Genomic DNA, 27,506 nt, shown 5'->3' on the forward strand with positions numbered 1-27,506 from the left:
TACCTGGCCCCAGCAGCGGCGATCGGTTCAGCTGCGAGCCGGCCTGGTGCGGCGGTGGCGTGTCGCCCCTGTGCGTGGCGCTGCTCGTGGTGGCCGCGGCGGTGCTGCCGGCCGCGGCCGTGGCGCTGCTCTGGACGGCCGGGTTGTTCCTGTCCCACATGCTGACAGTTCTGTTGTTGTAGCTGCTCGGGTCCCCCCAAGCGGAGGTGCCATCATCGATTTCCATCTTGCGTCGAATGGACGGTGGCGAGGGCTCCTCCCAGCCGGTCGCCTCGCTGCTGTCCTTCGGCCTCGTCCACCCCGTCACCGTCTGTTTCGCAGAAGCAGCCCCTCCCCAGCCGCTCACGCCGCTGTCCTGGGGTTTGGTGGCCCAGCTCTGCTGGGGAGGTTTGAGACACTCTCCCCAGCTCGTGCCGGGAGTCCCCTTCGCGTTTGTGCCACCGCCCCAGCCACCGGCCCCGGGCCTCGCGGTGTCGCCCCAACCGGCCCCGGCTCTGCTACTGTCAGCATCCCATCCAGACCCACTTTTCTTGCCCTCTGCCACGTGTCCGAGGGCGGAGGCGGAGTCTGCCCAGTCTCCCGCCCCTGCGCTCCAGGCTGGACTCGCTCTCTGCCCGTCTCCCCAGCCTTGGGATCTGGGTTTGGGAGGCTCAGCCCAGGTGGGCGACTTGTCCTCCTGACTCACGGTCCCACTCCAAGCGTGGCCGCTCTTGGCGGCAGCAGCACTACTGACAGCAGCAGAGCCTGCGGCGTCTGCCCAGACCCCCGGGGCGCTCGGCGCCTTGCTGCCGCTCTCCGCCCAGCCCGTGGTTGCCGGCACAGCAGCAGGCGGGGAGCTGACCCAGCCCGACACTGCAGAGGTACTCGTGCTGTCCGCGCTGGGCCCCTCGCTCTTGCCCCCCGTGTCTGGGGGCCGAGCCGCCGCGCAGCCCCAGGCCTCTGTGCCAGTGTCGCTCTTTCTCTCACACCTGGGGGACTCGGCAAACTCCCAGGCAGTGTTCTGCTTTACCGGAGTCTGTCCCCAGCCAGTGTTGGACAGAACTCTCGGGTCAAGGTCGCTCCGTGGCAGCTGGACGTGGCCCTGGTCCAGGACCGCCTTGTCTCGCCTGCGGCCCTCCGCTCCTTCCCTCCCGGGGCCTCCCTCGCTGTGACCGCCGGAACCCTCGCTGCTGCCGTCACTTGCCGTGGTTCCTGAAGACGCGGCTTTGGCCCAAGAGCTCACGTGTTCACCGCCAGGCTGCATGGGGCTCTCCCACCCCGCGGAGCCCTTCCCACTGACGTCACTGCCGGCGTGCTGGGTTGGGGTCTTTCCCCACTCCCCACTCACGCCATTCGAGGCGTTTCGACTGGGGTGGCCCCAAGCTCCTGAATGGATATTGCCAACGCCACTGTTGCCACTGCCCCTTCCCCAGGCAAGCAGTCCAGGACCAGCGGGGGGTCCCGAATCCCAGGCGTTCCCCCCACTTCCTTCCTTCTGCACAGCACTGCTGGATCCGTTTTGCTTAGCGCTTAGCGCCGAGTTCACAGTGTCTCCATTGCCCTGACTGAACCCAGAGCTGCTACTCCCTGTGGCAGGGTTTCCTGGGGACAGCCCCCACACAGCACTGCTCACTCCCTCACCTCCACCTCCGCCGACTTGAGAGACTGAGGCCCCATTAGCACCAGGAAGGCCTTGCAGGGGGGGCGGGATGATGGCCCCCAGGCCAACAGCCACACCCCAGTTTGGCAGTCCGTTCGTCTGCATTGCATTGACAGGGCTTGGTGAGGAGTTCGTGGGGTTAGTGTTATTTGGTCCATCAGTGTTAAGGTTCTGAGGTTGTGCGCTCAAGGACACGTTCTGAGACGTGGGCGGCTGTGGCTCTGTGCTCTCTTGCGGCAGCAAGTTTCCCCAAGCACCTAAAGTGCCTGGTGGGTTCCCGTTCTGGCTGCCCAGGGTTTGACCTATGGCACTGACTGGGCTGCAAACACTGGAAGGGCTGCCTGTGGCCACAGTTCCTTCGTGTCCGAGCACGGGCCAGGCAGCGGGGTTGGCGTTAGGATTAAGGTTGAGACTGATGCCAGCGCTGGCGCTGGCAGCACTCCAGCAATTCTGGCTTCTCCCATCTCCAATCATACTGTCCATCTTCCCATCCCCACCACCGACAGAGCAGTGAGCGAGGCCAGAGCTGGAGCCCGTGGCTACGCCCCACACTCTGGCCGCGCCGCCATCGCCGTTGGCTCCCCCTGCTCCCAGGGCACTCTGGCTAGAAGGGCTTTGCCCGAGTGCGCCACTGGTGCCGTTACTGCCGTTCGTCTTCTTGGTGTGTGCAGGGAAGCTGCCCGGGGCGCTGCCTGTGGCCATGCTACTGTTCTCTGGGGCGCAGCTGCAGGCAGGGTCAGCGTCCGCAGGGCATTCTGACGCAGACTCCGGCTCCCACGCCTCCTTGTCGGGCCTGTCCAGGCTCACTTTATCCCAGCCGCAGCCGGCTTCGCTCCGGTAAGTGGGCTGCTGTCCGCAGCGGGAGCTCTCATAGTGATCCGCCAGTCCACTGTGACCGAGGTCTAGAAGAGAGGAAACAAAATTGAGGATTAGATTCCCCCGTCTGTCAGTGCATCAGCTGCTACCTGGTCTCTGGGGAAGCTCTTTATTTCAAGTTTCTTTCTGGAATGGCGGCAAAGGAAAAAGCTACTTGTCTTCTTAATGGCTCTTGGTTTCAAGAGTCGATGTTTCTAAATTATATTAATCCTTACCACTACGCATGTCTCAGCCCTCCAGAGGAGATCGCGACACACATACGTAGAGGAAGCCGCTTAACCCAACAGCAGCAGCTCCCACAACACACGCTCTGGGAAACGTGGGCGATGGCACGGGGCTCACGGGACTTCTGAGTGCACCGCGGGTTCCCCCACTACCCCTGAGCACAGCGCTGCAGGGCCAGCACGGAGCCCGCCCCAGAGCTTACACAGAGCGGGGTTTCTGGGTGCAGGCAGGCCCGGGGGAGACGCAGTCCCAGCGCGGCCTGCCCCGCGCTGCCGAGGTGCTGCAGGCTAGCAGGGCTCACGCTCCCCACGCCGCTCCGTCGGATCTCACCTGCCGGCTGGGTTCGCGTCTCAGGTGTTAACAAAACACTTTCTCAGCCCCCCAGCTGAGTCTTCTTGGCTCACTAAGGATGTCTTCTACACTTGTGTTCTACTTTCCCATACTGCAGACTTTTCTTTAGAGAGCCCAAGGATAACTGTACACACTATCTTCCAATAGTTTTTTTTTTCTTAATATTTATTCATTTATGTGAAAGGCAGAGTTACAGACAGGCAGAGGTAGAAAGAAAGAGGTCTTCCATCCGCTGGTTCACTCCCCAAACAACTGCGATGGCCAGAGCTGTGCTGATCCAAAGCCAGGAGCCTGGAGCTTCCTCCGGGTCTCCCACATGGGTGCAGGGGTCCAAGCACTTGGGCCATCTTCCACTGCCTTCCCAGGCCACAGCAGGGAGCTGGATTGGAAGAGGAGCAGCCAGGTCTTGAACCATACGGGATGCCGGTGCTGCAGGCGGCGGCTTTACCTGCTACACCACAGCGCTGGCCCCTTCCCTATAGTATTGACATCGTTTCATTCTTGGGATCCTTTTCAAGATTGCACTATTTGGTATCTGCATTTTATCTTCTTTTTTTCCCATTTAAAAAAGATTTCTTTATTTATCTGAAAGTCACAGTTACACGGGGTGGGGGGGGAGAGGGAGGGAGAGAGGGAGAGGGAATGGGAGAGGGAGAGAGAGAGGAAGAGAGAGAGAGAGAGAGAGAGGTCTTCCATCTGCTGGTTCACTCCCCGGATGGCCACAATGGCCAGAGCTGCACCGATCTGAAGCCAGGAGCCAGGAGCTTCTTCCCGGTCTTCCACACAGGTGCAGGGACCCAAGGACTTGGGCCATCTTCCACTGCTTTCCCAGGTCACGGCAGAGAGCTGGATCAGAAATGGAGCAGCTGGGTCTCGAACCGGCGCCCATAAGGGATGCTGGCGCTTCAGGCCAGGACGTTAACCCGCTGTGCCACAGTGCCAGCCCCTGTATTTTATCTTCTGTGATTTCCTAATTATTTAACTACTTCTAACACTGCAGGCATTCTAGTGGACTCCAGAGTACGCTACACTCAAAACCAAAGTAAAAGCCACGTTTACAGAGAGAATTACAGATCGAACCCTTGATGGAGTTTCTTGGATGATATACAGATAAACTGCAATAAAATTTTTCTTTTAAAATCTTTTAATCACTATGTTCTCTTCAAGTTTATTTTACCAAGAAAACCTTATTCAGGGCAGTTACAACTCTCCTTTAAAGGAAACACGGGAGCGTGCCAAAGCCAGCATCAGCCTAAAAGGAGTGCGATGCGTTTAGGTGACTCCAAAGCAGGTAAGTCATTCCGGGGGAAAACTGTCAGGGAGCCACAGAGAACGGGCAGCAGCACACTCTAAGTGTGCACACCACCGTGAGATACTCGGGCTGTTTACTACCAAAGGACAGAGGCTGACTCGCACCCTGGTTTACGACAGTCTCCTCTGTTGGTTTTACACTCCTGGAAATCTGGCTTCATAGTAACTAATTTAAAGGGATAAATGAGCTGTTCAGCATTTCACACACAAAAACAAGACTAAGTCAGCAGAACGGCGGACTGCCGCCAGCAAATCCCGCCACAGCTCATCCCCTGGGGGCCCTCGCTCCTCCCCAGCCAACAGGCACCAGCAGGAGGCGCACAGCCGGGCTCGCCAGCGCCTTCCTCGCCACGCGCGGGCTGCCCTCCTCACAGAGTGCTGTGGTCCCCGTTGTGACATCACACCGTGAGGAGGTGTGAGCGCTCAGCCCCTCTGATGCCCCACACGCAGCTACAGGACGGCTAAAACACACCGTGGCACAGGCCGGTGGAGAAAGGCAGGCTAACTATGAAGTGCTGCGGGGCCCCATGCTGTGGCACAGTGGTCAAGATGCCACTGTGCAGCCCGGATCAGCGCCAGTTCCAGTCCCAGCTGCTCCACTTCCGATGCAGCTTCCTGCTTGTGGGTCAGGGAAAGCAGCCGAGGATGGCCCAGGTGCTGGGGCCCCTGCCACCTACATAGGATGGAGTTCTAGGCTCCTGGCTTCAGCCCAGACCAGCCCCAGATGTTGTGGCCAACTGGCAAGTGGACCAGAGGATGGAAGATTTCTCTGTCTCCCCGTCACTCTGCCTTTCAATAATTAAAGCAATTTTTGAAAAGTTTGACTCTTTTACATTTATATGAAAAAAGATACATATAATGGAAACCAAAAAAACAAGCCACAGGCAGGGAGACGTTCAGGGCATGCTCCCTGAGGACTTGGGTAGTGATCTCAGCTTCACACCGTAACGCTTGCCACACGCGGGCAAGCCACCAGAGGCACAGACTGCGGGCGCAGAAGGGTCCTAATGAGAACACTGGATCAGACCAAAGTCAAGGGATGACGATCGTTTTCCTCGTGATGAACCTCAGGAGCCCAAAACCATGAGCGTCCTCCCAGGAAAAGCACTGCTCACGGTGAACGTGAATCGACAAATGGACGTGAAGCGGCACCACTGGAGTGGGCGCAGCCCATCAGCTGAGATGTCCGTGTCCCACAGCCGAGGCCTGGCTCTGGGTCTTGACTCTGGCTTCCTGCTAGCACAGCAGAGAGAGGTGGGAGACAGAGGTGGTGGCTTAAGTAACTGGGTTCCTGCCACAGAGAGGCCTGGGCTGTGGTCCCGGTACCGGGCTGTTAACCCCCATCAGACCTGGTGTGACCCTGGTCCAGCCCTGGCTCAGCCCTGCCCAGTCTGGGCCGATATGGCTGTGAACCAGCGAATTGGAGTTCTCTTCCTCTCTGCCCTTCAAATATAAAATAATTTTAAAAATTAAAAAATAGGGGCTGGTGCTGTGGCGTGCTGGGTGCTGCACCCCATTTGGGCACTGGTTTGAGTCCAGACTGCTCTACTTCTTCTTCTTTTTTTTTCAAAAAGATTTATTTAATTATTTGAAAGGTAGAGTTACAGAGAGGCAGAGAGAGGTCTTCCATCTGCTGGTTCACCCCCCAGATGACCACAACAGCCTGAGCTGGGCCAATCTGAAGCCAGGAGCCAGGAGCTTCTTCCGGGTCTCCCACGTGGGTGCAGGGGCCCAAGCAGTTGAGCCATCCTCCCTGCTTTCCCAGGCCACAGCAGAGACCTGGATCTGAAGAGGAGCAGCTGGGACTCGAACCAGTGCCCATAGGGTACTGCAGGTGGCGGCTTTACCTATGCCACAGAACTGACCCCTGTAGTTAAAGTAATCACAGTTTAAAACATGAAGAATTATTTAAAAAATGGGAAGGTCTTGAAAACTAGACAGCAAAAAGTCATGATTTGAATGCGACATTTCTGGCTTCCAAACAAAGACTCAAACTGACTAGAAAATACCATTCACCACCACCTTCCTAGTGCGCTGGTCACCACCACCTTCCTAGTGCGCTGGGCACCACCACCTTCCTAGTGCGCTGGTCACCACCACCTTCCTAGTGCGCTGGGCACCACCACCTTCCTAGTGCGCTGGTCACCACCACCTTCCTAGTGCGCTGGTCACCACCACCTTCCTAGTGCGCTGGGCACCACCACCTTCCTAGTGCGCTGGTCACCACCACCTTCCTAGTGCGCTGGGCACCACCACCTTCCTAGTGCGCTGGTCACCACCACCTTCCTAGTGCGCTGGTCACCACCACCTTCCTAGTGCGCTGGTCACCACCACCTTCCTAGTGCGCTGGTCACCACCACCTTCTTAGTGCACTGGTCACCACCAAAAACAAGCGACAAAACAAACAGCAAAACCCTTCCCCAACACACGAAGGAGCCAGCCCAGGCCCTGGGGAGACGGGCTTTGTGCCCTCATCCCCCTCCCGGTCCTCCTGAGCGCTAGGAGCCTGTGGGGTCTCTCAACCCCTCTTCCTCCTCCTCACTACCGTCAGAGCCACACGTACGTCAACCAGAACACTGAGAACCGCTCCCAAGTGAAAATGCAAAAAGGCTACCATTTCCTTTATGCTTAAAGCATGCCATTCATCTATGCCACAGAAACATTTGAATAAGTTGTTTTCAAAATCAAAGTCTGTTGACTGTATTATCAATCCACACATCCTGGTTTAAAAGACTGAAGTACGTAAAACACTACGACAGGGCTGACTTCAGGAGCAACATTTAAACATGAACTTGGTACACAGTTAAGTCACTGCCTGGGACACCCGCATCCCGCGCCCGAGTAAGTCCATCCACTCCAATTCCAGCTTCCTGCTCACGCACACCCTGGGAGGGGCAAGTGGTGGCCCGAGTGCTCGGGTCCCTGCCACCCATGGAGTTCAAGTCTCCTGGCGTTGGCCTGGCCTGGCCCCGGCTAATGTCAGCGTTTAGGAACAACAGCAGACAAGTGAACTCCGTCTGTTTCTTTCTCTCTGCCTTTCAAACAGAATGTAATTAAGTAATTAAAAGAATGAAAATCCTGAAATGAAACAAGCCTGGATTCTGCAGTCTAGAGCTAGAAACCAGGAGCTCACAAAGGCCGCCCTCCGATGTGCAGTACCTGAGACCCCCCCACGTGCAGTACCCCAGAGACCCCATGTGCAGCACCCGAGACCCCCCCACGTACAGCACCCCAGAGACCCCATGTGTAGCACCCCAGAGACCCCACGTACAGCACCCCAGAGACCCCATGTGCAGCACCCAGACCCCCACGTACAGCACCCCAGAGACCCCATGTGCAGCACCCCAGAGACCCCATGTGCAGCACCCCAGAGACCCCCACGTACAGCACCCCAGAGACCCCATGTGCAGCACCCCAGAGACCCCATGTGCAGCACCCCAGAGACCCCCACGTACAGCACCCCAGAGACCCCATGTGCAGCACCCCAGAGACCCCATGTGCAGCACCCCAGAGACCCCCACCCCCATGTGCAGCACCCGAGACCCCCCCACGTACAGTACCCCAGAGACCCCATGTGCAGCACCCGAGATCCCCCCACATACAACACCCCAGACTCCCCACGTGCAGCACCCCAGAGACCCCATGTACAGCACCTGAGACCCCCAACATGCAGCAACCAAGAGACCCCATGTGCAGCACCTGAGACCCCCCCCACATGCAGTACCCCAGAGACCCCATGTGCAGCACCCGAGACCCCATGTGCAGCACCTGAGACCCCCCCCACATGCAGTACCCCAGAGACCCCATGTGCAGCACCCAGATCCCTCCACGTACAGCACCCTAGACTCCCCATGTGCAGCACCCCAGAGACCCCCGCCCCCCATGTGCAGCACCCCAGAGACCGTATCATCCCCATGGGACCCCCAGGCGCCTGGGCACACATTGTGTTCACCTCAGACGGAGGAGCGGGTCAGAGGTCAAGGGCTGTACCTGCTGGGCTTAAGGACTGGACTGAAACCTACATTCTCCTTCATTTTTATTTCTGTCATTTATTCTGAAGCCTATAATTTTAGTGCTCTTTCACTATGCTATTTTATCATCAAAATAATTTCCCCTAAAAAAAGCCTTAACATGAAAAAAAAATGAAGTTCATGCCCTGTGGGGGGCACGGAGCCCGGTTTCTCCCAAGTGGCCTTGGGTGTAGCACTAGATTCTCTTCTGCTGTTTAAATGCTTGGCACATTCTATAAATAGACGTCTCAAAAAAAATCTAACAAGTGTCTTAAGTGATTGCCTTAACAGGATCATACAATAGCGTGGTCTAAAGAGGAAAGCTTATACTTTTTTTGGTTTTTCAATTTCAAAATTTAACCCTCTAAGGACAGAACGCGAGGCAGAGTCCTTAACAAAGAGGTTCCAGGAGCAGCAGCCAGGGACACCGTGATCAGGTGTCAGGTTAATCAGACGGGGCAGTGTGGACAGACTCACTGGAAGTGCGCCAAGTGCGCAACGGGCGCCGACGCTGACGCCGACGCCGACACACAGCCCACGAGCGGCAACCACAGAACCACAGAACCGGAACCGCGTGGCCAGAGGTGACCGCACTGCTCTCCGAGCAGCGCCCCTGCAGCCCTGCACCCGCCGCCTGGCTTTCAGGGCAGGACTGCGCCCGTCTACGCCTTGACTGTGCGTGGAAGTCAGGGAGAATGCCCTGCCCACGGCGCTGCCCACGGCCCTGCCCACAGCCCCACGTGTGAGGGACTGCGGGGCGGGCAGAGTGGACGGGGGCCTCCTGCGAGCAGTAACCTGGGGTTTCCTCCGGGAGAGCCACAGGCGAGGCTGTTTCCTCAAGGTCAGGCCCCGAGGGGAACGAGGAGGAGACTGGCGTCAGTGTGGTGGGGCCGGGGCTACGCCGACAGAGCGCAGAGGGCAGCGCAGGGCTGGCCCCGCCCCCGCCCGCTGGCCGCTCCTGGGCAGGCAGCTGGCTGCAAGACGCCATCTTATCCCAGCTGGCCTGCGGCCAGGAGTCTCACAGCCGACCCACGAGAAGCAGCTCCCGCTGCTCCTGCCCCACGAGGGGCGGGGGTACCTGCAGGAGGAGCCGCTGCCTCTGTGCCCAGCCTGTGCCGTGGGCGCCGGGCAGGACCGGCGATGCCTTCCAGTCCAGGCGGCGTCTGATTCACCTGCTTTGGGCAGAGGTGGCGGCGTCCACAGAGGGAGTCTCAAGCTTTGATTATCTAATTGCAGCTGACACTAAACCGATCTTCCCTCCGGCCTAAACTCTCGACTGTCACAGACATTTTCACTCCAGGACTCAACCACAGTCCGCGCCGCAGCCACTTCTTTGGTGTCTCGAAAATCAGCCCAAATAGCGGCGCTGGCCGCCTGGCCCCTGCCTCAGCTGCTGCTCCCCCTCCCTGCCTCAACAGCCCCTCGACATTTGGCAGACCAACACTCGCCGGAATGTTCTAAATGAGCCTGGCATGTAAACTGGCAAGTGTCCAACTAGTTAATTACTTCCCTGCCTCTATCTAAGAAAGATCTAGGCAGCAAACACTGCCCACGTTAATCAACGCCTCTGATAGAAGTGCACAAAGCAGCGCACAACAATGCACGGTTCTCCTGAGGGCAGAGGAGAAAGGTTTTTTATTCTTCTTCCTTTTTTTTTTTTTTTTTTAAGATAAAGCTCTCAAGGGTTTCAAGTTGGGGTTATCCTGCAGATTTGCAAAAAACACAGCCTGAAAAGAACAGAACAGTGAGGTGAACTGTCTGGGGACTCAGCAGTGTGAAACAGCACGTGTACATCAACACTCACCAAGACTGACCTGGCCAGACTGCCCGCCCTCCGGCTGCGCCAGCTCCCCCCGAGCCAGCACTGACCTAGTAAACAGCTCCCTTCCCCTGGGTCCTTTCACGCTTTGCGTAGGGAGACGCAGCACCGCACTGGCTGCGCCCTGCCCACGGCCCTCCCTCCACCTCTGCCCCGTAGCTGAGGGCTCCCAGGCCGCAGCGGCCTCGGGCTCCTCCCCCGGCTCCCCTCTTCCTGCAGGGACGTGTCCAGCCCTTCACCTCTGCCTGCTCTCGGCACATCAGCAGCACAGTCACAGCGCCAGCTGTAATGGAGCAATCAGCTGGATGCCGGAAACGTCCTTACTCGGAATCGCTGGCCCATTATGAAAAGTGTTTTTGCCTTAAATTTGATTGAGTTTCACTTCAACAGCAGCATATTAGACGTTAAAAGTCTTCAGGATCTATTTGAGGTACTAACAGTTTTGGTTATCTAAGAAAATGAGGCAGGCTGGGGAAGCAGTGGAGGATGCCCAAGTCCCTGGGCCGCTGCACCTGCGTGGGAGACCCGGAAGAAGCTCCTGGCTCTTGGCTTCGGATCGGCTCAGCTCAGGCCCTTGAGGCCATCCGGGGAGTGAATCAGCGGATGGAAGACCTCTCGTATAATTAAATACATCTTTAAAAGAAGAAAAGAAAACGAGGCAGGGTCTCCTTCAGTAATGCCACAAAACCAAGGAAGCCCTCCCACGACAGCTGTGGCTCCTCAGGGGACGGGAGCCACACTGAGCCCTCACAAACAGGGACGGAGCGTGTGCACAGGGAGTGAGCACCCTCTGCACTGCTGCGTCTAACACAGGCTGCCCTCCCCCCGCACGTGAAGCAGACGCGGGACAGGAAGGTTAATGCGTGTGCACCGGTGGCTGCTCCCACAGGCAAAGGTCCACTCCACGTCTGCCCCACTGCCTCCTGTCGTTGTTGTTAAGACTGTGTTTATTTACTTGAAAAGAACAGCTAGAGAGAGGCAGGAGAGATCTTCCATCCTCTTGTTCGTCCCCTAGATGACCACATTGGCCAGGGCTGGGCCACGCTGAAGCCGGGAGCCAGAAGCTTCACCCAGTCTCCCACACGGGTGGCAGGCCCCCAAACACTTGGGCTGTGTTCTGTTGCTTTTGCTCAGGTGCATTAGCAGGGAGCCGGATTGGAAGTGGAGCAGCCGGGGCTCAAACCAGCGTCCACACAGGATGCCAGTGGCGCATCACCTGCTATGCTACAACCCGCCCCTTCACCCGTCTCAACCATCACCATTCACACCACAGGGCAGAGAACCACCACCAAGCATCTGGTGGGCAGTGGAGAGGGATCCTTAGGTGTCTGCTGGGTGTGGTCCCACAGGTACCTGGGGCAACCAGGCCAAGAGCTAAGATCATCTGAGCTTTTTTTGTTTAAGATTTATTTATTTGAAAGGCAGAGTGGCAAAGAGAGAGAGAGAGAGAGAGAGAGAATCTTCCATCCGCTAGTCCACTCCCAGATGCCCCAGCAGCCAGGGCCGGGCGAGGAGTTCCATCTGGGTCTTCTACCTGAGTGGCAGGGTCCAAGCACTTGGGCCTCGTTCCACCGCCTCCCAGAGGCACTGGCAGGAAGCTGGACAAGAAGTGCAAAGCGGCAAGACTTGAACCAGGCTCTTCGACCCGGGAGGTGGCCTTCCCAGCAGCTGGACCGGCTGCGCCACCACGCTGCACCCCTCATCCTATGTTCCAATTCCTAGACCTTTATGAAGTGCTTCTGCACTTAAAACAGCCAAATGTCTTCACGCTTTTAAGAATGGTCTTGGCAGGGGCCAGTGAGCGACCAGAGAGCACAGCTGGCCTTCCAGTCCCACGCCTGCCGACCACCTGCACAGGTCCTGCCCGACGGCCCTGAGTGGAGGCTGCGCTGACCACCTGCACAGGTCCTGCCCGATGGCCCTGAGTGGAGGCTGCGCCGGTTCACATCCCAGCAACAGAAGCGAGAGCTGCCCTTTCCCACAGCGGCCTGAGACGGCGCCGAGTCAACAGGAGGGCGGTAGGCGGCGTCGGGATCCGTCCAGAGCGTGGGGGTTGTTAGGCCAGCGGGCATCATCACGACTCTGACGTCCAGACAGTGACAGCTGGGAAGGGGATCTTCCCCCTGACCACAGGATCACCTTCAGGATGCTCAAGTTCACATGCCCGCCTCTTTCCGGTGGGTTTTCTCTGCCTTGCTGGCTACAGGACCCCCTGGTACACAGCACTCAGTAAGCACCACGTCTTTGGGCAGTGTGGCTGGGCGCAGTGCACACGGAGACACTTGGAGGGGCTCTCTGGGAGGGAGTGAACGCATGAAGAGAAACGGGAAGGGCATGTCCAGGGAAAGACGTGGCAGTGCGCGCGGCACACCCGAGCAGTAGGCACGTGGGCTCCATGAGCATGCCAGCAGGCCGTGCAGGACCTGCACCGCAGGCGGACCCTGGGCAACGAGGGCGAAGGGGAGTGAGGGCCGCCCTGGCCGCGGCAGAGGCTGTGGCGCTGCGGGTGAGGCTCTGGCGGGGACGGGCGGGCTCGGATGCTCTTGTGCGCAAGGTGGAGCCCCGCTCAGCACACGCGGATTCTGAAAGGACTACGGGCGGGGAATGGTTCCTTAGGAAGGCTACATTTAAAGAGACAAGCATCTTCGTAAAGAGTGTTCCTTCCAACCCTGACTTTGCTAAGTTAACTCCTTGGTTATCTTCTCTGTATCGGACGGCAGCTGACGCCCTGCACTGACAGCAGCTGGCCAGCCGACTGCAGCCCGGCACAGTGCCCACAGCAGCAGGGTCGCTGCAGCGCTCGCTCTTCAAAGTGAACGTTTTAAATTTACACACCAAGCCGTCAGGCCTGAGTGCAGACTTCCTCCGAAGCGGGTCCCGAGGACCGTGTTGCCTGCAGAACTAACTAGCATGCTTGATCAAAAACAGCTTGCCACTAATCAGACTGGATTACATTCTTGGTCAACCAATGGATTTTATCTTTTCTGCTTTTTTTCTTTCAAGGTTCGCCTGTTTGGAAGGCAGAGTGACAGAGATAAAACATAAACTATCTGCCACTCCCTGGTTTACTCCCTCAATGGCTGCAGCAGCCAGTGCTTGGCCAGGCTGAAGTTAGGGGCCAGGACTCCATCCAGGTCTCTGGCACAAGCGTCAGGGACCCCGTCCTTGGCCATCTTCCACTGCTTTCCCAGGTGCAGATCAGCCGGGACTGGAGCCGGCGCTCTGACATGGGCTGCTGGTGGCTTAACCGCTGCGCCACACCACCCTGGCTTTTTGGTGACAGTTGCTGATCCACATGTCCTCTACCAAGTGTTCAGCAGATGGAAGTCAAGAGTTTGAAGACACGTGACAACTCACTCACATGACTTGGGACACGTTTCCTTCCGGCTCCAATCTCTGAAGCTCCCCCACTTACTTACTTACAGATCTGATTTTCACAACCTTCAGGAAGTGTGGCTTCCATTCCAGAGCCAGTACCAGTTACTACCTTACTTGAGACACAAAGACTTAATGAAAAACAGAGCCACGCAGCTGAGCACAAACTCTCTGCCTCCCCCTCAAACTGCATACAACAATGGCAAGCCAGTTCTCAGAGGTGCAGATGCGCAAAGCCAGGGGACGGGGGCGGGAGCGGACGGAGGAGAGGGAGCCCTACCGCAGTCCCAGGGCTGCAGGAAGCGGAGCAGGGCCCCAGCCCCGCAGGGCCTGGACGGGGAGCTCTCGGCAGCTCAGGCTCAGGACGTGCCTGCGCCACTCGGGGACACTCACCTTAAAGTCCTATTACTTTTGGCAAAGAAAGAATGTGTGAGCACTGGGAGACACAGGAAAGGCAAGGGGGGTTTATCGAGAAGTTTCCCGTTACTGAGGGTTATAAAGCATCAGCCAGGTGCTGACAGGGTGCAAAACCCTGGAACCTGAGCATCTTCCCTGACACGCATTGCCACGGACGTTTTGAAGCCCCCTGTGTAAGCAATGACGTAAATACACAGAGGACAGCACAAGTAAACTTCATAACCCCCATTAAATGTACACAACAGCAGAGCTGAAGCCAGCACCCCGGCCGGATCCCGGGTGCCCCACTCCGTGTGGCTTTACCTGCTGGGAGCTTACTGGGAGGCGGCTGAGCACTGGCTCCAGGGAGGGGAGGTGGGCTTGCCCCTGCAGGTCCAGCAGCCTGGGCTGGGCTCGCGCTGGTCAGAGTCCCTGTGGGTAATGGCTGGCCCCTCTTTAACAGCTGCTTCTGTTCTTGCTGGCGGAAGCGTGGAGGCACCTCACGAGGCAGGTAGCGGGATGCAGCTGGCTGCTGGCCGCTGGCACACGCACGTTTGCCATTGTTGCTGCTGGAGACAGTGCTGGTGGAAGTACTGGTGCTGGTACCGGCAGGTTGGGGCTGGCTTGAACAGGTCTTAGTAGGTTCTGGCACTAAAAGGAACAAAAGGAAAAAGAACCCAAAACTTGAGTCACCACTTCCTTAAAAGCGAATCCAAATCACGGCAAACAAAACAGACACGGAAACGCCACCACAGCGCTCCAGAAGCAGACCCAGGCAAGGCTACAGGTCCAGTGTGAGCGCCGGCTTCCCCGGTGCACCGCCCTAGAGGTGGCCCACAGCTGCTCTTACCTGTCAGTGCCTCCGCTGCAGTCAGAGCACTTTTCACCCTTGGTTGCATAAAATCACTGGTAGAAGGGGTGGGGACGGGGATTTGGCACAGTGGGTAAGACACCAGTGTGCCATGTCGGAGTGCCGGGTTCGAGCCTCGGTTCTGCTCTCAACTCCAGTGTCCTGCCAGTGTCCACCCTCGGAGGCAGCAGGTGACAGCTCAAATACTTGGGTCCCTGGCACTCAACGTGGGAGACGTGCATTGAGTTCCTGGCTCTGGGCTCCAGCCTGCCCCAGTCCCAGCCACTGAAGGCCTGTTTGTGCCTGTCTCTGACATAATAAACTTAAATAAACAGGAAGAGTCGCTTGAGGGCTTATTGAAGCCCACACTCTGTGGAGGTAAAGCTGCCCCTGCTGGCGCCCCGTCATCATCCAGAAGGTTCCTTTTATCTTATTTGAACATTTTTTGGTGTTTCCTTTCCACTTAACTTGTAAATGCCTTTGGCCTTCGAGCGACACCTGCTTTTGTGTAGACAGCACCGTGGCGCACACGCCGTCAAAGCCAGGTATCCGTGAGGCCGCTTCCTCCTCGGTCTCTCCAGGGGACCCCTCCGTGGCCAGAGTCCTCAAGGCCCTGCCCGTGTGTCTGTTTCTCTCCCTGGAGGCAGCTGCTGTGCCCTCGGCACCCCTGCCTCGGACTGCTGGTATCTCTGGAGGGTCTGAGCAGGTTCAAGGGCTCCTGACGCTTTCAAAGGATGGAGGAAAAAACCAAGGAAGCAAATCCGACAGGGACTGAAGTTGGCGAACAAAGTCCGCAGTACTTACTACAGGGAGTCTGCAAGCTACTCGCCGTATTAGAGCGTCAAGATGGATAGCTTTTCTGGGAATCCCAGTAATGTATCTCAAAGTCTCATTGTTTTCTTTTCATAAAGAAGTAAAAGTAGTTATAAATAAGCAGCTCTCAGCCGATCCTCATCATCTTAAGATGATGTCATTAAGCTGGGAAGACAGGAAGCTGAGGGCTTAGTGTGTCACAGCACTGCTGGGCCTGGCCGAGGGGCCTGCTCAGTCCGCGGCTCCCTGGAGGACTCTATTCTCAGCAGTGTCCCTGCGCTGCTGAAGCCCACACAGCCCCAGGGTGGCCTCCAGCTCAGAGGCCAGCTTTGACCTGAAGCGGCCTGCTTGTCACGCCTCTTGAAGCTGTTCCCCTTCAAACCGGACACAACCAGAAGTCACACAAGGATCAGGGGGAGGCCCAGAAGTCACACAAGGATCCGGGGGAGGCCCAGAAGTCACACAAGGATCCGGGGGAAGCCCAGGGTCTGCTGGCTGCAGCAGGAAGGCACGGAAGTGGAAAACAGCTTCTCACTAACTGAACTGATAAACTTGGAAAACACATCGAGTAATTAAAGAACGTGGAGCTGACTGGAAGTCTCAGAGAAGTTTAGAGTGGGCAGATGAGCACACGCAGCCCCCAGCGGCAGCACTAACCACACCAACCACACCACACGCCACACGTGGCGACTGAGCGCCTGCTGTGCACACTGGGATGTGCTGTGGTAGACAGTGCCTGCTGGGTGCTGGGCCTCAGTGAGAGAGGGAGGGAGGAGGGAGGTGCATCTCACTAGTAATTTTTATATTGAATTCATATTGAAATGGTAATATTTTGGATATACCAAGTTTAAAACACACTACTGAAACTAATTCCACCTGTCATTTTAAAAAGTACTTGAAAGGCACACACACACACAAAGCGACAGACAGCGATGGCTCTCACCCACTGGTTTACTCCTCAAATGCCCACAGCAGCTGAGGCTGGGCCAGGCTGAAGTCCAAAGCTTGGATTTCAGTCCAGGTTGCCACACGGTGGCAGGACCCAAGTACTGCAGCTAATCCCTGCCGCCTCCCAGAGAACACTTGAGCAGGAAGCTGGAATTGGGAGTGGAGCTGGGACTCAAAGTAGACACTCGGATGCAGGATGTGGGGTCCCAAGCAGCATTTTAACTGCATGCCAAAGCCCACCCCTCCTGTTTTGTTTTTTTTTTTTTTTTTTTTTAAGATTGATTTATTTGAAAGAGTTACAGAGAAGGAGAGGCAGAGGCAGGTGTACACACACACACACACACACACAGATTATCTTCCATTTGCTGGTTCACTCCCCAAACGGCTGCAATGGTCAGGGCTGGGCCAAGCCAAAGCCAGGAGCCAGGAACTTCATCTGGGTCTCCCACGTGGGTGCAGGGCCCAAAGACTTGGGCCATCCTCCACTGCCTTAGCACTGAAGGGAGCTGGATGGGAAGTAGAACTGGAACTTGAACTGGCACCCATATCGGTTGCAGGCGCTGCAGGCAACAGCTTTACCCGCCATGCCACAGCGCCGGCCCCCATTATTAGATTATTTTAAAACAGACTTAATGCACCTCATGTTTGTGACTTGCATTATATTTCTATTGGATGGTGCTGGTCTAGAAATGGCAAATACCTTTTTTTTTTTTTTAAAAAAAAAGATTTATTTTATTTATTTGAAAGTTACAGAGAGAGGTAGAGACAGAGAGGTCTTCTATCCACTGGTTCACTCTCCAAATGGCCACAATGGCCAGAGCTGAACTGATCTGAAGCCAGGAGCCAGGAGCTTCCTGTGGGTCTCCCACGTGGGCACAGGGGCACAAGGACTTGGGCTGCCCTCCGCTGCTTAACCCAAGTGCATCAGCAGGGAGCTGGATTGGAGGTGGAGCAGCCGGGACTCGAACTTGCACCCATGTGGGATGCCGATGCTGCAGGCCAGGCTTTAACCCCTGTGTGTGCCACAGCGCCGGCCCTGGCAACTGTCTTCTTGAAAGAGATAAAGTTGAAGCTGGTTTCTCAGAAATGCATTACATTTAAATAATTATCTTTCTATAAAGGTTAAAGGTGAAGCAGGGATTGGAAAACCAGAAAGCGTGACAGATCACAAGCTTTTGCGGGTGAGAGTCTTTCCTTTAAAAGCCTGCGTTCCGGGACTCGTGTGGCGGCCCAGCAGGGAAGGCCACCGCCTGCGATGCCCCTACCGGTACCAGTCAGACACCCGGCTGCTGCACTTCTGATCCCGCTCCCTGCTAATGACGAGAAAGCAGCAGAGGATGGCCCAGGTGCTTGGGCCCTGCACCCACGTGGGAGACCCAGAAGAGGCTCTTGGCTCCTGTCTTGGCCTGGCCCAGCCCTGGTCACTGTGGCCATTTGGGGAGTGAACCAGTGGACAGAAGATCTCTCTTTCTCTGTCTCTTCCTTTTTGGAACTCTTTTAAATATATATATATATATATATATATATATATATATATGCCTGTATTATCCAGAGAAGCTCCAGTGTACTGTCTTGCACACAGGAAAATGTCATCGAGTACTTGTTGGACAGAGACCAGGGGCCCCTGGGGTCTCACACCACACAGTGCATTCAGCTGGCCCACGCCCGCCACTGGGTGCTGACACGGTAGCCGCTCTTCTGTGGTCACTCTGGACAGAGAGAAAGGCCGAGACCTCACTCAGTGAAGCGATGGGACAGGAGGGACAGGAAGTCGGAGCTGCCAGAGCTGCCAGAGTCCCCTCTGGGCTCCTCCGCAGGAGGCAGTGATCAACCTTCTCTGGTTTAGGCCACTACTGTCAGGATCTTGGAAACTAGCAGCCACCTAATACAACCTCAAATGGCAACGGGAAGGCCTCAAAACTCGCATTGTCCTTGCATTCAGGTTAGTCCAGTGGGCAGTTCTTGATTAGCCACATTCTTTCTTCAGATCCAAATTTCAAAGCACCAGGACATCCCGCCATCCTGCCAGCCTCCTTCCGGCCAAACGGCAGGGACGGGTGCCCACAGGATCCCGCCCTGCTGGTAGCAGGGCCCACATAGCACAGAAGACGGAGGGGCAATGGGACCTCAACCCGATTCTGTTTACGGAGCATCAGCCAATCACGTGTTTTAATCAGAAAAAGTAAGAGCAACCACTCAGGGACGCCACAGCTAATGACACGAAACTTTCAGCAAACTGGCACCTTCCTTCCTTGTTGTCTAATAAGCATTTAAAAAAAAAATAAGGGCGACATCTGCTGGTGAAAAGTGGAGGCTCACTCTCTCTAGTAGAGAGCAAGTCTTTCAAAACAATTTTCTGCTTTAAAGAATTTTCTGCTTTCAGCTAAAATTTTCAAGTGGCATAGTCACACTGGGCTGGCCGGACAGTCTGCAGGTCACTCCCAGCGCCCTCCTGAGGCACTCGCGGCGTCGGCAGGGACAGGCGGCCGCACGCCTCTCGGCACGCCTCAGACTCCTCCACCTCCGCGCTTCCTGCTTGTTGACCTCGTCTCCCAGACTCTTCTTTTTGTTGTTGTTTCTTCTCTTTCTTTCTTTTTTTAAGATTTATTTATTTGTTTGAAAGTCAGAGTTACAGAGAGAGGAGAGACAAGTCTTCCATTTGCTGGTTTACTCTCCAAATGGTTGCAACAGCCAGGGCTGGGCCAGGCCGAAGCCAGGAGCCAGGAGCTTCTTCCCGGTGTCCTCCCACGTGGGGGCAGGGCCCAAGCACTTGGGCATCTTCCACTGCCTTCCCAGGCCACAGCAGAGAGCTGGGTCGGAAGAGGAGCAGCCAGGATTCAAACTGGCACCCATGTGGGATATGAGCCGACCATGCTATGCTGCCGGCCCCCTTGCTTGCTTATTCAGGAATTATTTAGTAAGGGTGTATTTTGTGGCAGGCACTGGGAATACTGAGGAAATAGCAGATATGATTTCTGTCCGTACAGCTTGGATACAGGAAGTGGTACTACCTCTAATATCCCAGACACACAGTCACCAATCATGGCAACAACAGAAATTCACCGTGGGATCGAAGAACGCCATTGAGAGACTGAGTGGCTCCTTCCAGGAAGCAAGGCTTAAACCAACGCGACGGTGTCAGCGGGCCCAGTGTGTGCTAGTGCCTGGGAGGCCACTCCCATCTCGGGGACAGTGCCTGGGAGAGCCCTGGAGAGGAGACGGACAGCGTGCAGAGGCCTGGAGGGGCCTGGGGCCTCCAGGGTCAGAGAGAAGCTCCGGGCCAGGCGTCTGTGGTGGGAGCCGACGCCAGACAGGAACGGCTCTTCTCTCACAACAGCAGTTTTCACTCAGGAAATTTACACAGCCTCAGCCAGAACCTCCTGGGCTCCTGCTTTTAAGCTGAAGTCCACTGACAGCAGGCACACATGGAGGAGAGAGGTGTATCTGAAGTTAGCTTTTAGGGGCTGGCACTGGGGGGCAGCGGGTAAAGCTGCTGCCTGTGATGCCAGCATCCCACATGGGTGCTGGTTGGAGTCCCGGCTGCTCCACTTCCAATCCAGCTCCCTCCCAATGTGCCTGGAAAAGCAGCGGAAGATGGCCCAAGAGGTTGGGCCCCTGCACCCTTGTGGGAGATCTGGAAGAAGCTCCTGGCTCCTGGCTTTGGATCAGCTCAGCTCTGGCTGCTGCAGCCATCTGGGGAGTGAACCAGCAGATGGAAGACCTCTCTCTCTCTCTCTCCCTCTCAAATAAATAACAAATAAATCTTAAAAAAGAAAAGGCTTTGAGGGGTCGCTGTTGTGGCACAGCGGGTTGAGCTGTTCGCGGCGCAGCCCCACGTGGGAGCGCTGGTTTCAATCCTGGTAGCTCTGCTCCGGCCCAGCTCCCTGCTGGAACCTGGGAGCCAGACGGGGCTGGGTGCCTGTGCCTGCCACCCAGTGGACATCTGGGTGCAGTTCTGCGTCCGCCTGGCCTAGACCAGCTGGGGAGTGGACCAACAGATGGAAGAGCTCCTTTTAAGTCTCTTCCTTTGTCACACTGCCTTCACAAAATTAAATAAATCTTAATAAAAAAAACTTTTACTATAAAAAGGTAAATGCAATTGTTTCTCTGAGTTCTGTGAGCTGCTCTAGCGAATTAATGCAGCCTAAAGAAGGCCCGGGAGGCCACTGGCGGCTGGCTATTCACAAGTTCTGGAGGCCTGGACTTGGGATGCGATGTACCCCCAGGTGGGGCAGCGCATCAGGACTGAATTAGATCTGACGCTGTCCAGCTCGGGCCCGCTGCAGAACTGCTGCCTGCCTGCCGACGGGGAGAAGCCACCACACATTCTGGGGTCAAGAAGTGACTGCTGCTGTGTGCACAGAGAATGGGAAACTGAGCTTGGGTTGTTTTTCTACCCGGAGCCGAAGAACCTGGGTTTCTGCGTGATAAAGCATGGAACTGCTCTCATGTACAGATACCACACGGTCTAAGTCATGAACTTAGAAAAACAACAGCAAACCAAGGCCAAAACTAGTAGGAGAAAAGAAATAATTAAAATTAGAGAAGAATCAATAAAATTGAAACAAACAAACAAAAAACTGATACAAAAGAAACGAAATGAAAAGCTGGCTTTTTTGAAAAAACAAAATTGTCACACCATTGGCCCACCTAACCAAAAAAAGAGGAAGACACGATTCAATAAAATTAGAGATGAAAAAGGAAATGTAACAACAGACACCACAGAAATAAAAAGAATCATCAGAAATTACTACAAAGAGCTGTATGCCAACAGATCAGGAACCCCAAAGGAAATGGATAGATTCCTGGACACATACAACCGACCAAAATGGAGCCATGAAGACACAGAAAACCTAAACAGACCAATAACCAAGATGGAAAATGAATCGGTAATAAAGACCCTCCCAAGAAAGGAAAGCCCAGGGCTGGATGGCTTCACTGCTGAATTCTATCAGACATTTAAAGAAGAACTGACTCCAATTCTTCTCAAGCTACTCAAATAAACTGAAAGGGAGGGAATCCTCCCGAACTCCTTCTAAGAAGCCAGCATCATCTTAATTCCCAAACCTGAAAAAGACACAACAAAGAGAACTACAGGCCAATTTCCCTCATGAACATAAGACGTAAAAATCCTCAATAAAATTCTAGCCAATAGAATCCAACAACACATCAGAAAGATCATTCACCCAGACCGAGTGGGATTTATCCCAGGTATGCAGGGATGGTTCAACATTCACAGATCACTCAGGGTGATAAATCACATCAACAACTTGAAGAACAAAAGCTATAAGATTATCTCAATAGATGCAGAGAAAGCATTTGATAAAATACAACACCATTTCATGATGAAAACTGTAAGCAAATTGGGTATAGAAAGAACATTCCTCGGGCCGGCGCCGCGGCTCACTAGGCCAATCCTCCGCCTTGCGGCACCGGCACACCGGGTTCTAGTCCCAGTCGGGGCGCCGGATTCTGTCCCGGTTGCCCCTCTTCCAGGCCAGCTCTCTGCTGTGGCCAGGGAGTGCAGTGGAGGATGGCCCAGGTGCTTGGGCCCTGCAGCCCATGGGAGACCAGGAAAAGCACCTGGCTCCTGGCTCCTGCCATCGGATCAGCGCGGTGCGCCGGCCGCGGCGGCCATTGGAGGGTGAACCAACGGCAAAGGAAGACCTTTCTCTCTGTCTCTCTCTCTCACTGTCCACTCTGCCTGTCAAAAAAAAAAAAAAAAAAAAAAAAAAGAACATTCCTCAACAACTTACTACATCCATGACCAGTGGCCAGTGTGGCCAGGGCCAGTGTCCTACTGAATGGGAAAAGGTTGGAAGCATTACCACTGAAATCTGGAACCAGACAAGGATGCCCACTCTCACCACAGCTATTCAGTGTAGTCCTGGAAGTTTTAGCCAGAGTCATTAGCCAAGAAAAAAGAAATCAGATTGGGAAGGAGGAAGTCAAACTATCCCTATTTGCAGATGACATGATTCTATATATAGGCGACCCAAATGACTCTAGTAAGAGACTTTTGGGGCCGGCGCCACGGCTCACTAGGCTAATCCTCCGCCTAGCGGCGCCGGCACACCAGGTTCTAGTCCCGGTCGGGGTGCCGGATTCTGTCCCGGTTGCCCCTCTTCCAGGCCAGCTCTCTGCTGTGGCCAGGGAGTGCAGTGGAGGATGGCCCAGGTGCTTGGGCCCTGCACCCCATGGGAGACCAGGAAAAGCACCTGGATCCTGGCTCCTGCCATCAGATCAGCGCGGTGCGCCGGCCACAGCGCGCCGGCCACGGCGGCCATTGGAGGGTGAACCAACGGCAAAGGAAGACCTTTCTCTCTGTCTCTCTCTCTCACTGTCCACTCTGCCTGTAAAAAAAAAAAAAGAGAGAGAGAGACTTTTGGAACTCATAGAGGAGTTTGATAAAGTGCAGGATATAACAAAAATCAATAGCCTTTGTATATAGACAATGCCATGGCTGAGGAAGAACTTCTAAGATCAATCCCATTCACAATAGCTACCAAAAAAAAACAACAAAAAAAAAAACAAAAAACAAAAAACAAAAAACAAAAAACCTTGAATAAATTTAACCAAGGATGTCAAAGATCTCTATGACGAGAATTATAATACATTAAAGAAATATAAGATACACACACACACACACACACACACAAAGGAAAAATCTTCCATGTTCATGGATTGGAAGAATCAATATCATCAAAATGTCCACACTATCCAAAGCAATTTACTGATTCTATGTGATACCAAGCAAAATACCAAGGACAGTCTTCTCAGATATAGAAAAAAATGATGTTGAAATTCACATGGGAATGCAGGAGACCCCGAACAGCTAAAGCAATCTTACACAACAAAAACAAAGCAGCAGGCATCACAATACCAGATTTCAAGACACACTACAGGGCAATTATAATCAAAACAACCTGGTACTGGTACAAAACAGGTGGACAGACCAACAGAACAGAATGGAAATGCCAGAAATCAACCCACATATCTACAACCAAGTTACCTTTGACAAAGGAGCTAAAATCAATCCCTGGAGCATTTGTCTTCAACAAATGGTACTGGGAAAGCTGGATCTCCACATGCAGAAGTAAGAAGCAAGACCCCTACCTCACACCTTACACAAAAATCCACTCAAAATGGATTAAAGACCTAAATCTAGGATCTGATACCATCAAATTACTAGAGAACGTTGGGGAAACCCTGCTAGACATCGACACAGGCAGAGAGTTTTTGGAAAAGACCCCAGAGGCACAAGCAATCAAAGCCAAAATTGACAAATGAGATCACACCAAACTGAGAAGCTTCTGCACTGCAAAAGAAACACTCAGCAAAGTGAAGAGGCAACTGACAGAACAGGAGAAAATACTGCAAACTCTGCAACTGACAAAGGATTAACACCAGAATATATAAAGAGATCAAGAAACTCCACAACAACAAAACAAGCAACCCAGTTAAGAAATAAAGGACTTAAGCAGGCATTTTGCAAGGGGAAGTCCAAATGGCCACAGACACATGAAAAAATGTTCAGGATCACTAGCTGTCAGGGAAATGCAAATCAAAACCACAATGAGGTTTCACTTCACCCCAGTTAGAATGACTTTCATACATAAGTCAACAAACAACAAATGCTGGTGAGGATGTGGGGAAAAAGGCCCCCTAATCTACTGTTGGAAGACAGTACAGAGACACCTAAGAAATCTGAATATAGACCTATCGTATGACCCAGTCATCCCAAGGAAAATTAAATCAGCATATGAAAGAGTTATCTGTACCCTCATGTTTACTGCAGCTCAATTCACAATAGCTAAGATATGGACTCAACCCACATGCCAATCAACTGAAGACTGGATAAAGAAATTATGGGATATGTACACTATGTAATACTACACAGTGGTTAAAAAAATGAAATCCTGCTGTTTGCAACAAAACGGTTGTAACTGGAAAACATCATGCTTGGTGAAACAAGCCAGTCCCAAAAGGACAAACACCACATGTTCTCCCTGATCTGTGGTAACTACTAGAGCACCTAAAAGGTAATCTATAGAAGTGAAGTCGACACTTCGAGATGCACTGACTTTGCACAGCCCTTGTCTTGACTGCTAACAGTTTTTTTTTAAACAATTTGTTGAATTCTTTACTTAGTACAGAGTTAATCATATGTGTATAATGTTAACGAAAATAGATCTTAGTAAAAAATAAGAATGGGAACAGGAGAGGGAGGAGGAAGAGGGGTGGGGGTGTGGGTGTGGGTGTGATGGGAAGAGTAACTATATTCTTAAAGTTGTATTTATGAAATGTATGAAGTTTGTATTCCTTAAATAAAAGGTTTCTGGGGAAAAAATTAAAGTTAACCATACTAAAGGAAGCTTAAAAAAACCAAAACTCTACAGAGAGGCAGGATAATGTAACTCCTGATCACTACACAGTAAGCACTTTTTCATTTGATGAAAAATAATCACAATGACAACAGAATACAGCTGTTAATGAATCAAATTGTAAAAGCTCAAACTTTTCAAAATGTTTTTTAAAAAGGAAATTGACTGGCCGGCGCCACGGCTCACTAGGCTAATCCTCCGCCTAGTGGCGCCGGCACACCGGGTTTTAGTCCCGGTCGGGGTGCCGGATTCTGTCCCGGTTGCCCCTCTTCCAGGCCAGCTCTCTGCTGTGGCCAGGGAGTGCAGTGGAGGATGGCCCAGGTGCTTGGGCCCTGCAGCCCATGGGAGACCAGGAAAAGCACCTGGCTCCTGGCTCCTGCCATCGGATCAGCGCGGTGCGCCGGCCGCGGCAGCCATTGGAGGGTGAACCAACGGCAAAGGAAGACCTTTCTCTCTGTCTCTCTCTTTCACTGTCCACTCTGCCTGTCAAAAAATAAAAAAATAAAAAAAAATAAAAAGGAAATTGACAATTCAGAACACAAATCCTATATTCTTTGTGACAACTGTAAGTAACCACTGTTCCTTACTTACAATCGTCAGTTCCAACAGTCGATCACACACCCCCTAACCCTTCCAACACGAGTCCTGCGAGTCAGAGAGGAGGCGCCCTCTCCACGCTGCCTGCTAGCACTTCACCCGGGCCGCGGGCTCTGTCTCTAACGTGACTCCGAGCGTGGCGGGCTCTGTCTCTAACGTGACTCCGAGCGTGGTGGGCTCTGTCTCTAACGTGACTCCGAGCGTGGCGGCCTCTGTCTCTAACGTGACTCCAAGCGTGGCGGGCTCTGTCTAACGTGACTCTGAGCGTGGCAGGCTCTAACATGACTCTGAGCGTGGCCCACGCGCCCAGGGCTCCCTCGGGTCCCATCTCACCAAACCACGGCACAGCCACTTCCCTCACGCTGGAGCCTCTGCAAATGGTGCCCGCCCCACGCCACCGCACAGTTACCAGGCGACAGACACATCCTCCACTCTGACACGTGGAGCGCTGGTGGTGGCCCTGCTGCAGGGATGGCACAGGGCACGGCCCTCGCAGGGCGTGTGTCTGCGTGACCGGTGTCATGGAGCAAGGACTGCCGAATATGACAATCACCACAGCTCTGCACTGCCGCTGAGCCTCCTCCCACACGAGCTCATGCAGTCTCCTTTTCCTCTTCTAATTTGGCTTTTACTTGACAAACAGGAACAGCGTCCACTCGGGCCTGACGACAGCTGTGTGAGGCAGGAGCCGTCCACACTCTCTCAGGGAGGCAGCAGCACGTCCCAGTGTGAGCTCCTTCCCACCGCCAAGGCCCCGAGGGCACCAGGAGGGCAGTGAAGAGGCTGGGAGGGCGGCTTCCACTTGGCTCCTGGGAATCCAGCTCCTTACGGAGAAGGAAGTACAGCACCCACTAAGGCAGTCAGCCAGCTTGGGGCTTGGGGGACGAAGGAAACCTTTTACACAAACCAAGCAAAGCGGGAGACCAGAAGGAGTAAACCTCTTTTTGCTGTAAAGAGTGGCTGGCACGAGAAACTGGAAGCTTAAAAAACTGCACTGTCTTTTGGTTGTTCTTATTCAAATGAACCAACTTGTCATCAGTTCAAACGTGTTTGGTGGAAATCAAACCAAAAGAAAATTAAAAAGCTTTGTTAAGAAAGCTAACACAGCATTCTTTAGGGGTTTTTGGATTAACAAATGCCAATGAGATGCAGATGTAAAACCAGTGGTAAATGAAAAATTTCACGATGAATAATAAAAAGTAGACGCAAACACAAGCTTAAGTTCGTTGCTTTTAACCATCAATTAAAAAACACAGCCACACTGTCATTAAAGGCACAACACCGCCATCCCATGTACCTCCCTCCCCCCAGATCCAAACAAACTTACCTTTGGTTTTTTGATCAGCAGCCTGAAAAAAAAATCACATACTCTTTAGGAATAATAGTGTGTAGAACATATGCATATATAAAAGTCTACAAGCAGTCTTTTAATATTGGACATTTTAAAAAGAAATTTTTGCCAGATTTATTATTGAGAAAAATGTATAATTGCCTACACACTGTTGAGTCCATGCAATAGGAACCTAACTGCAGACTCCCTGGGAGCTTGCTCTGCCAGTGCCGTCCAGGAGGCGCACAGAGCGCACCACGTGCTGCGTGTCAGACGCCTGCGAGCCTCCCAGGACTCCTCCTCTTTACCAGCAGAGTGCGTAAAGGACTTCGTCCCCGCTGCAGAAACACAACACCTGCAGCCCCAGTGAGGCCGGTGTAACGCCTCTCCTGGGCCTCTCGCTGCTGTCCCCAAGGTTCCCCGGGAGTGCAACGGCACAGACACTCTGCACCGCCGTCCCCAACACACAGTCCAACACTCTGGCTCTAAGGAGGCGCCTGGTGCCTGCTCCCCTCATTTACTCCACAGCACAAAGCCCGTATTTACTGGTCGCAGGTTCAGCACACGGATGTTAAGAAGCGA

At 53.9% G+C, this 27,506-nt stretch overlaps 1 protein-coding gene across 9 annotated transcripts in view; it reads right to left on the reverse strand.

The window, feature by feature from the left end:
* TNRC6C (trinucleotide repeat containing adaptor 6C) overlaps positions 1-27,506 on the reverse strand; it is a 115,969-nt gene that overhangs the window by 43,138 nt on the left and 45,325 nt on the right. For 8 of the 9 annotated variants that reach the window (XR_016223468.1, XR_016223465.1, XR_016223466.1 and 5 more), the window contains exons 3-5: positions 26,922-26,943; positions 14,327-14,653; positions 4-2,541 (exon numbers count right to left, since the gene is read on the reverse strand). Coding sequence is in view for 4 of the 9 variants with exons in the window: in XM_089316679.1 (XP_089172805.1) it covers positions 4-2,541; positions 14,327-14,653; positions 26,922-26,943 (2,887 nt within the window). In the remaining 5 variants the exon portion in view is untranslated. Of the gene's footprint in view, positions 1-3; positions 2,542-3,070; positions 13,719-14,326; positions 14,654-26,921; positions 26,944-27,506 lie in introns of those variants that run through there. The other variant, XM_089316680.1, reaches the window with a different exon arrangement.

The sequence above is a fragment of the Oryctolagus cuniculus genome, chromosome 17 (assembly GCF_051225735.1).
Source record: "Oryctolagus cuniculus isolate XC-2025 breed Fujian yellow rabbit chromosome 17, ASM5122573v1, whole genome shotgun sequence".
Classification (NCBI taxonomy): domain Eukaryota; kingdom Metazoa; phylum Chordata; class Mammalia; order Lagomorpha; family Leporidae; genus Oryctolagus; species Oryctolagus cuniculus.